The sequence below is a fragment of the Lichenostomus cassidix genome, unplaced genomic scaffold (genome assembly GCF_008360975.1).
Source record: "Lichenostomus cassidix isolate B80296 unplaced genomic scaffold, HeHo_3.0 HiC_scaffold_38, whole genome shotgun sequence".
Classification (NCBI taxonomy): domain Eukaryota; kingdom Metazoa; phylum Chordata; class Aves; order Passeriformes; family Meliphagidae; genus Lichenostomus; species Lichenostomus cassidix.
Genome location: NW_028147440.1, coordinates 957745 through 968448, shown reverse-complemented (window position 1 = coordinate 968448; position 10704 = coordinate 957745). Strand labels below are relative to the sequence as shown.

The 10704-nt window shown below is 46.8% G+C and overlaps 1 protein-coding gene across 1 annotated transcript in view; it reads right to left on the bottom strand.

The window, feature by feature from the left end:
• MED25 (mediator complex subunit 25) overlaps positions 1 to 10667 on the bottom strand; it is a 49140-nt gene extending 38473 nt beyond the window's left edge. The window contains exons 1-5 of the mRNA XM_085045395.1: positions 9987 to 10667; positions 6748 to 6884; positions 5474 to 5519; positions 4001 to 4125; positions 752 to 850 (exon numbers count right to left, since the gene is read on the bottom strand). Coding sequence (XP_084901521.1) covers positions 752 to 850; positions 4001 to 4125; positions 5474 to 5519; positions 6748 to 6881 — 404 coding nt within the window. The 5' untranslated portion in view covers positions 6882 to 6884; positions 9987 to 10667. The remainder of the gene's footprint in view (positions 1 to 751; positions 851 to 4000; positions 4126 to 5473; positions 5520 to 6747; positions 6885 to 9986) is intronic.
• Positions 10668 to 10704: the final 37 nt, after the last annotated feature.

Below are 10704 nucleotides of genomic sequence, written 5' to 3'. Positions count from 1 at the left end.
AGCCCAAAAAATCCCCAAAAAAAACCCCAAAAAAACCCCAAAAAATCTCCAAAAATCCCCCAAAAAAATTCCCAAAAACCCCCCAAAACCCCAGAAATCCCGAAAAAACCCCAAAAAACCCCAAAAATACCAAAAAATCCCAAAAACCCCTCAAAAAATTCGCAAAAATCCCAAACAATCCCCAAAAAATCCCCAGAAAACCCCAAAAATCCCCTAAAAATCCCCAAAAAATCCCAAAAATCCCAAAAAATCCTCTAAAAAATTCCCAAAAACCCCCCAAATCCCCAAAAACCCTCAAAACCCAAAAACCTTAAAAACCCAAAAATCCCAAATAACCCCAAAACAACCCAAAAATCCAAAAATCCCAAAATCTCCAAAAACCCCAAAATCCTAAAAATCCCCAAAATCCCAAAACCAAAATCCCTTCCCGAAAACCCCCCAATCCCCAACCTCAAAAATCCCAAAACCCTTAAAAACCCCAAAATCCCAAAATAACCCCCAAAAAATCCCAAAAATCCCAAAATCCTAACCCAAAAAACCCCAAAAAATCCCAAAAATCCCAAAAAATCCTCTAAAAAATTCCCGAAAACCCCCCAAATCCCCAAAAAAACCCCTCAAAAAATCCCAAAAAAAACCCCTTAAAAACCCCAAAAAAATCCCAAAATAACCCCAAAACAACCCAAAAAATCCCAAAAATCCCAAAAAATCCCAAAAAATCCCCAAAAATCCCCCAAAAACCCCAAAATCTCACATCTGCTCTCTCATCTTCTTGAAGTCGTCGAAGAGCTGCAGGGCTGTGCTCAGCCCCTCGGCGATCAGGCTGCAGCTCTCGCCACCTCCTCCCACAAACCTGCGGAATTTGGGGATTTTTGGGGATTTTTTGGGATATTTGGGGTTTTGGGGGGTTTTTGGGAATTTTTTAGGGGTTTTTTTGGGGTTTTGGGGGGTTTTTGGGAATTTTTTTGGGGGTTTTGGGGATTTTTTGGGGATTTTTTGGGTTTTTAGGGGATTTTCAGGGTTTTATGGGGATTTTGGGTTTTTTTGGGGTTTTTGGGAATTTTTTGGGGATTTTTTGGGGATTTTTTGGGGTTTTTTGGGGATTTTGGGGTTTTTAGGGATTTTTAGGGATTTTTGGGGGATTTTTGGATTTTTTTAGGAATTTTTGGGGGATTTTTGGGGGACTTTTTGAGGATTTTTAGGGGATTTTTGGGGTTTTTGGGGATTTTTGGGGTTTTTTTGGGGAGAACAGACCCCAAAATGGGGGGGAGAACCCAAATTTTCGCCCCTCAAACCCCAAATTTCCACCTTTATACCCCAAATTTCCACCCCCAGACATCAAATTTTTGCCCCCAGACCCCAAATTTTCACCCTCATACCCCAAATTTCCACCTTTATACCCCAAATTTCCATCCTCACGCATCAAGTTTTTGCTCCTATATCCCAAAATTTCACCCCCAGGCCCCAAATTTCCCCCAAATTTCCCCCAAATCCCCCCAAATTCCCTACTGGATGCTGTCCAGCCAGGTGAGGAACTCTTAACTCCCAGATTTTCACCCTCATACCCCAAGTTTCCAACTTCATATCCCAAATTTTTGCCCATATGGACCAAATTCCCACCCTCAAACCCCAAATTTTCACCCCCAGACCCCAAATTTCCACCTTTATACCCCAAATTTCCATCCTCACGCACCAAATTTTTGCTCCTATATCCCAAATTTCCACCCCCAGACCCCAAATTTCCATTCCCCTACACTGAATTTTTGGCCCCGAGCCCCAACTTTCCACCCCCAGATCCCACAATTTCGTCCCTGCACCCCCAAATTTCCACTCCCAAACCACAAATTTTCACCCCCAGACCCCAAATTTCCCCCAGATCCCCCCAAAATTTCCCCCAGATTCCCTACTGGATGCTGTCCAACCAGGTGAGGAACTCGTAGACCTTCACACCCCAAATTCCCACCCTGATATCCCAAATTTCCACCCCCAGACCTCAAATTTCCATCCCCAGACCCCAAATTTCCATCCCCAGACCCCAAATTTCCGCCCCCAGACCCCAAATCTCCGCCCCCAGACCCCAAATTTTCACCCCCAGACCCCAAATTTCCCAAATTTCTCCCCAAATTCCCTACTGGATACTGTCCAGCCAGGTGAGGAACTCGTAGACTTTCATACCCCAAATTCCCACCCTGATATCCCAAATTTCCACCCTCAAACCCCAAATTTCCACCCCCAGACCCCAAATTCCCACCCTGATATCCCAAATTTCCATCTCCAGACCCCAAATTTCCACTCCCAGACCTCAAATTTTTGCCCCCAAACCCCTAATTTCCATCCTCCTACCCCAAATTTCCATTCTCGCACACCAAACTTCCACCCCCAGACCCCAAATTTCCACCCCCAGACCCCAAATCTCCATCCCCAGACCCCAAATTTTCACCCCCAAACCCCAAATTTTTTCCCCCAGACCCCAAATTTCCCTGATTTCCCCAAATCCCTAAATTCCCTACTGGATGCTGTCCAGCCAGGTGAAGAACTCGTAGACCCTCAACTCCCAGATTTTCAACCTCATACCCCAAGTTTCCAACCTCATATCCCAAATTTTCACCCCCAGACCCCAAATTTTCACCCCCAGACCCCAAATTTCTACCCTCATACCCCAAATTTCCATCCTCACGCACCAAATTTTTGCTCCTATATCCCAAATTTCCACCCTCCTACCCCAAATTCCACCCCACACTGAATTTCCCCACCCCAACTTTCCACCCCCAGATCCCACAATTTCGTCCCCACCCCCAAATTTCCACTCCCAAACCCCAAATTTTCACCCCAAACCCCAAATTTTCACCCCCAGACCCCAAATTTCCCCCAAACCCCCCAACCCACACCCACCAAAACCAACCTCACACCCCAAATTCCCACCCTGATACCCCAAATTTCCACCCCCAGACCCCAAATTTTTGCCCCCAAACCCCAAATTTCCACCTTTATACCCCAAATTTCCACTCCCAAACCCCAAATTTCCGCTTTTATACCTCAATTTCCACCCCCAGACCCCAAATTTCCACCCTCATAGCCCAAGTTTCCACCTTTATACCCCAAATTTCCACCCCCAGACCCCAAATTTCCACCAGACCCCAAGTTTTTGCCCCCAGACCCCAAATTTTCACCCTCATACCCCAAATTTCCACCTTTATACCCCAAATTTCCATCCTCACGCATCAAGTTTTTGCTCCTATATCCCAAAATTTCACCCCCAGGCCCCAAATTTTCGCCCCTGCACCCCCAAATCTCCACCCTCAAACCCCAAATTTCCCAAATTTCTCCCCAAAATTCCCTACTGGATGCTGTCCAGCCAGGTGAGGAACTTGTCGACTTTCATACCCCAAATTCCCACCCTGATATCCCAAATATTCACCTCCAGACCCCAAATTTCCACTCCCAGACCTCAAATTTTTGCCCCCAAACCCCAAACCACCAACCCCAAATTTCCACCCCAAACCCCAAATTTCCCTTTATACCCCAAATTTCCACCCCCAAACCCCAAATTTCCGCCCCCAACCAAATTTCCCCATACCCCAAATTTCCATATACCCAAATTTCCATCCTCACGCACAGTTTTGCTCATATCCTCACCCCACCCCAAATTTCCCCAACCCCAAATCCCCAAATCCCTACTGGATGCTGTCCACCAGGTGAGGAACTCTAACTCCCAATTTCCACCCCCAGACCCCAAATTTCCACCCCCAGACCCCAAATTTTAACCCCAAACCCCAAATTTTCACCCCCAGACCCCAAATTTCCCCCAAATCCCCCCAAATTCCCTACTGGATGCTGTCCAGCCAGGTGAGGAACTCTTAACTCCCAGATTTTCACCCTCATACCCCAAATTTCCACCCCCAGACCCCAAATCTCCACCCCCAGACCCCAATTTTTAACCCCCAGACCCCAAATTTTCACCCCCAGACCCCAAATTTCCCAAATTTCTCCCCAGATTTCTCACTGGATGCTGTCCAGCCAGGTGAGGAACTCGTAGGCGCTGCTGGTGGGCGCGTGGCACTGAACGTACGACTCTGGGGCACAATCCACCGTGTTGAACACCACCAGGCTGTACTGGGTACCCCCAAACTGCACGGGGACACCCCAAAATCAGCCCAAAATCAGCCCAAAAATCAGCCCGAAATAATCCCCAAAATTATCCCAAAATCATCCCAAAATCATCCAAAAAATCACCCCAAACTGCACGGGGACACCCCAAAAATCAGCCCAAAATCAGCCTGAAATCAACCCAAAATTATCCCAAAAATCACCCCAAAATCAGCCTGAAATCAGCCTGAAATCAGCCTGAAATCAGCCCAAAAATCACCCCAAACTGCACAGGGGGAAAACCCCAAAAATCAGCCCAAACTGCACAGGGGGAAAACCCCAAAAATCAGCCCAAACTGCACAGGGGGAAAACCCCAAAAATCAGCCCGAAATCAGCCTGAAATCAGCCCAAAAATCACTCCAAAAATCACTCCAAAATCAGCCCCAAAATCACCCCAAAAAATCACCCCAAACTGCGGGAGAAAAGCCCAGAAATAACTCAAAAATCACCCCAAAATCACCCCAAAAATCATCCCAAAATCAGCCTGAAATCATCCCAAAAATCATCCCAAAAATCATCCCAAAAATCACCCCAAAATCATCCCAAAAATCACCCCAAACTGCAGGGGGAAACCCCAAAAATCAGCCCAAAATCAGCCTGAAATCAGCCCAAAAATCACTCCAAAAATCACTCCAAAATCAGCCCAAAAATCACCCCAAAAATCACCCCAAAATCGTCCCAAAATCACCCCAAAATCATCCCAAAATCACCCCAAAAATCACCCCAAACTGCGGGGGGAAACCCCAAAAATCACCCCAAAATCATCCAAAAAATCACCCCAAAAATCACCCCAAAATCACCCCCAAAATCATCCCAAAATCACCCCAAAAATCACCCCAAAATCGTCCCAAAAATCACCCCAAAATCATCCCAAAAATCATCCCAAAATCACCCCAAACTGCGGGGGGAAACCCCAAAAATCATCCCGAAATCATCCCAAAGTGATCCCAAAAATCACCCCAAAATCACCCCAAAAATCACCCCAAAATCATCCCAAAAATCACCCCAAAATCAGCCTGAAATCATCCCAAAATCACCCTGAAAATCACCCAAAAATCACCCCAAAATCATCCCAAAAATCACCCCAAACTGACAGAGGGGGAAACGGGGTCACCCCAAAAATTCCCCCAAACGGCGGGGGGGACAAGGGGGTCACCCCAAAAATATCCCAATTGGTGTGAAGCCCCCCAAATTAGGATGAAACCCCCCAAATTAGGGTGAATCCCCCCAAGCCCCCAAATTGGGGTGAAGCCCCCCGAGCCCCCCAAATTAGGATGAAACCCCCCAAATTGGGGTGAAGCCCCCCGAGCTCCCCCAGGTGTCACTCACGTCGCCCCCAAAGTCGGTTTCGGCCGGAGGACCTCCGTTGAAGTATCTGTGGGGTGGAGAGAGGAAATTTTGGGGGTTTTTGGGGGGTTTTGGGGGGGATTTTGGGGTCTGGAGGGGTTTTGGGGGTTTTTTTTGGGGGGATTTCGGGGGGATTTCTGGGAATTTGGGGAGAGTTTTGGGGGTTTTGGGGGGATTTTGGGGGGTTTTGGGGGAGTTTTGGGAATTTGGGGAAAGTTTTGGGGGTTTCTGGGGATTTTTGGGGGGTTTGGAGGGTCTTGGGGAGGTTTTGGGATGTCCAGATTTTGGGGTGATATTTGGGGTGATTTCAATGTGATTTTGGGGTGATATTTGGGGTGATGTCGGGATGATTTTTGGGGTAATTTTGGAGCGATTTTTGGGTGATTTTGGGGTGATTTCAGGGTTGATTTTGGGGTAATTTCAGGGCAATTTTGGGGTGATTTCAGGCTGATTTTGGGGTTATTTTTGGGCTGATTTCAGGACGATTCAAGGGTGATTTCAGGGTTATTTTTAGGATAATTTGAGGGTGATTTCAGGGTGATTTTGGGTTGATTTCAGGGTGATTTCAGGGTAGTTTCAGTGTAATTTTTGGGGTGATTCCAGGGTGATTTTTGGGGTAATTTCAGGCTGACTTTGGGGTAACTTCAGGGTGACTTTGGGATGATTTCGGGGTAATTTCAGGCTGATTTCAGGGTTATTTTTGGGCTGATTTTTGGGGTGATTTCAGGCTGATTTCAGGCTGATTTTTGGGGGTATTTTCGGGGTAATTTCAGGCTGATTTTTGGGATGATTTTGGGGTAATTTCAGGCTGATTTTGGGGTAACTTCAGGGTAATTTCAGGCTGATTTTTGGTGTGATTTTGGAGTATTTTCGGGGTAATTTCAGGCCGATTTCAGGGTTATTTCTGGGCTGATTTTTGGGCTAATTTCAGGCTGATTTTTGGGCTAATTTCAGGCTGATTTTGCGTTATTTTTGGGTAATTTCAGGGTAATTTCAGGCTGATTTCAGGGTTATTTTTGGGGCAATTTCAGGGTGATTTCAGGGCAATTTTTGGGGTAATTTCAGGCTGATTTCAGGGTTATTTTTGGGCTAATTTCAGGCTGATTTTGGGTTATTTTTGGGCTAATTTCAGGCTGATTTTGGGTCATTTTTGGGGTAATTTCAGGCTGATTTCAGGCTGATTTTGGGCTAATTTCAGGGTGATTTCAGGGTGATTTTTGGGGTGATTTGGGGGTATTTTTGGGCTGATTCCTCACTCGATGGCAGGCAGCAGGTAGTGTTTCCTGAGCGACTCGAAGTATGGCCCCAGGTTGGCAGTGCCCTCGATGACAAACACCACGTCTGCCACCATGCCGGGCGGCGCCGGCGGCTCCAGGGCCGGGACCACCATGGCCTGCGGGGAAATTTGGGGGGTTTGGGGTGAGATCAGAGCATCAGTCATACCCAGACCCTAAATAATCCTGAGTTCTCCTCATGAAATCCCAGAATTTCCCCTAAAAATCCCAGAATTTCCCACAAAAAAGCCCAAATTCCACCCTCATTTCCCACAAAAAAACCCTCAATTCGCATCTGTGGGGGGATTTGGGGTGACCCCAGACCCTAAATAACACCCTGACCCTAAATAATCCCGAGTTCTCCTCATGAAATTCCAGAATTTCCCACAAAACACCATAATTTCCCACAAAAAAGCCCAAATTCCATCCCCATTTCCCACCCAAATCTCTCAATTCCCATATTTTGGGGTGACCCCAGACCCTAAAGAACACCCTGACCCTAAATAATCCTGAGTTCTCCTCAAGAAACCCCAAAATTTCCCCTCAAAACTTGATAATTTCCTACAAAAACCCACAATTTCCCACAAAACCCCACCATTTCCCCTCAAAAACCCCACAATTTCCCACAAAAACTCCACAATTTACCCCAAAAACCTCACAATTTCCCACAAAAACCCACCATTTCCCACAAAAACCCACCATTTCCCACAAAAACCCACCATTTCCCACAAAACGCCACATCCTCCGACACAAACCCAAAATTTCCCACAAAAACGCACAATTTCCCACAAAACCCCCAAAATTTCCTACAAAAGCCTCACAATTTCCCCACAAAACTCTACAATTTCCCACAAAAACTCACAATTTCCCTCAAAAAACCCACAATTTCACACAAAAACCTCACAATTTTCCCACAAAAACCTCACAATTTCAGTCAAAACCCCAAAATTTCCCACAAAACCCTCACAATTTCCCACAAAAACCCACAATTTCGCACAAAAACCCACAATTTCCCACACAAAACCCACAATTTCCCACACAAAACCCACAATTTCCCACAAAACGCCACCATTTCCCACAAAACCCTCACAATTTCCCCACAAAAACCCCAGTTTCCCTCAAAACCCCAAAATTTCCCACAAAAACACCAGAATTTCCCACAAAAAAACCCAAATTCCACCCTCATTACTCGCCCAAATTTCTCAGTTCCCATCTCTTGGAGTGACCCCAAACCCTAAATCCCCCCAGACCCTAAATCACCCTGAGTTCTCCTCATGAAACTCCAAAATTTCCCCAAAAAACACCATAATTTACACCAAAACCGCCACATTTTAACTCAAAACCCTAAAAATTCCAACCTACCCCTCATTTCCCGCCAAAATCTCTCAATTCCCATCTCTTGGGGTGACCCCAGACCCTAAATCACACCGAGTTCTCCTCATAAAATTCCAAAATTTCCCCAAAAAACTCGATAATTTTCCACAAAAGCGCCAGGATTCCCCCAAAAAACACGCAAATTTTAACCTCATTTCCCACCCAAATCTCTCAATTCCCATCTCTTGGGGTGACCCCAGACCCTAAATCACCCCCTGACCCAATTTCACCCTGAGTTCTCCTCATAAAATTCCAAAATTTCCCAAAAAAACTCCAAAATTCCCCTTAAAAACTCCAAAATTTCCTCCAAAACCCCTCAATTCCCATCTCTTGGGGTGAGCCCAGACCCTAAATCACCCCCAGACCCTAAATCATCCCCAGTTCTCCTCATGAAACCCCAAAATTTCCCCAAAAAACACCAAAAATTCCAACCCCCCCCCTCGTTTCCCACCAAAATCTCTCAATTCCCATCTCTCAGAGCGACCCCAGACCCTAAATCACACCCTGACCCTAAATCAGCCCCAGTTCTCCTCACGAAATTCCAGAATTTCCCCAAAAAACACCATAATTTCCCACAAAAAAAACCCAAATTCCACCCCCATTTCCCACCCAAATCTCTCAATTCCCATTTATGGGGGGATTTGGGGTGACCCCAGACCCCAAATAATCCTGCGTTCTCCTCATGAAATTCCAGAATTTCCCACAAAACCAAATAATTTCCCAAAAAAAACAAATGATTTCCCACAAAAACCCCAAAATTTCCCACAAAACCCCAAAATTTCCCACAAAAACTCCAAAGTTTCCCACAAAAACCGACAATTTCCCTCAAAAAACCAACAATTTCCCAAAAAAACCCACAATTTCCCACAAAAACCCACAATTTCCCACAAAAACCTCACAATTTCCCACAAAAACCACACAATTTCCCTCAAAAAACCCACAATTTCCCAAAAAAACCTCACAATTTCCAAAAAAACTCCACAATTTCCAAAAAAAACTCCACAATTTCCCACAAAAACCCCACAATTTCCCTCAAAAACCTCAAAATTTCTCACGAAAACCTCACAATTTCCCCCTAAACCCCACAATTTACCACAAAACTCCACAATTTCCCACAAAAACCAAATAATTTCCACAAAAACCACTATTTCCCACAAAAACCTCAAAATTTCCCACAAAAACCAAAAATTCCCCCCAAAACTCCACAATTTCCCACAAAAACCACACAGTTTCCCAGAAAACTCTAAAATTTCCCACAAAACCCTCACAATTTCCCACAAAACTCCACAATTTCCCCCCAAAAAACCCACAATTTCCCACAAAAACTCCACAATTTCCCCACAAAACTCCACAATTACCCACAAAAACTCACAATTTCCCTCAAAAAACCCAGAATTTCAGAGAAAAACCTCACAATTTCCCCACAAAAACCTCACAATTTCACTCAAAAACTCAAAATTTCCCACAAAACCCTCACAATTTCCCACAAAAACCCACAATTTCCCACACAAAACCCACAATTTCCCACACAAAACCCACAATTTCGCACAAAACTCCACCATTTCCCACAAAAACCTCACAATTTCCCCACAAAAACCCTAGTTTCCCTCAAAACCCCACAATTTCCCACAAAACTCCCAAAATTTCCCACAAAACCCCCAAAATTTCCCACAAAAACCCACAATTTCCCCACAAAACTCCACAATTTCCCACAAAAACACCGAACACCCCAATTCCCCCCTCAGTTCCTCCCCAAACCCCAAATTTACCCCTCAAACCCGTCAGTTTCTCCACAAAGACCCCAAATTCCTCCCCAAAAAACCCCAAAATTTCCCCCAAAAATTCACCTCAGGATCCCTCCGGTACAAGCCGCAGCTCCCGGAAGTGCCCCGCCGGAAGTGCTCCCCTTCGCGTCCGGAATCTCACGCGACCTCCCACACGCGCGTGCGCACAGAGGCGGGAAAGACGCGTTGCCACGGCAACGGCGAGAGAGAACCAATCAGGAGCGAGACCTACGGGCCACGCCCCTTCCCGCCCTGCTGTTGCCGCGGCAACCGCGCTTTGACCAATCAGCGTTGAGGGGAAGCCCCGCCCCTTCCCGCCGTTGCCGGGGCAACCGCGGCGCTCCCGGCGTGCCCTGCGCGGGCAATGGCGGCGAATGGCGGGAACTGAGCGGAGCGGAGGGCGGGAAAGGAGAGCGCGGGGAAGGGGGCGGAGCTTGAGGGGGAGGAGCCAAGGGCGGGATCGATGCGGGGGCGTGGCTTAGGAGGGTGTGGTCTGTGAAGGGGCGGGGCGTCCAGGTGGCTGTGGGGTGAATGGGGCGTGGTCTGGAGTGAGGGGCGTGGCTTGGGAGGGTGTGGGTGGGGCGCGTTGTGGAGTGGGCGGGGCTTAGTGGTAAGGGGTGTGGTCTGGTGAGGAAAGGGGCGTGGTCAGAGGGGCGTGGGCGTGACCTAAGCGGAGTAGGCGTGTCCTGGGTGAAGTGGGCGTGTCCTGAGCCAAGTAGGCGTGTCCCAAGAATAGTGGGCGTGTCCTGGGAGAATTGGGTGTGTCCTGGGAGAAGTGGGC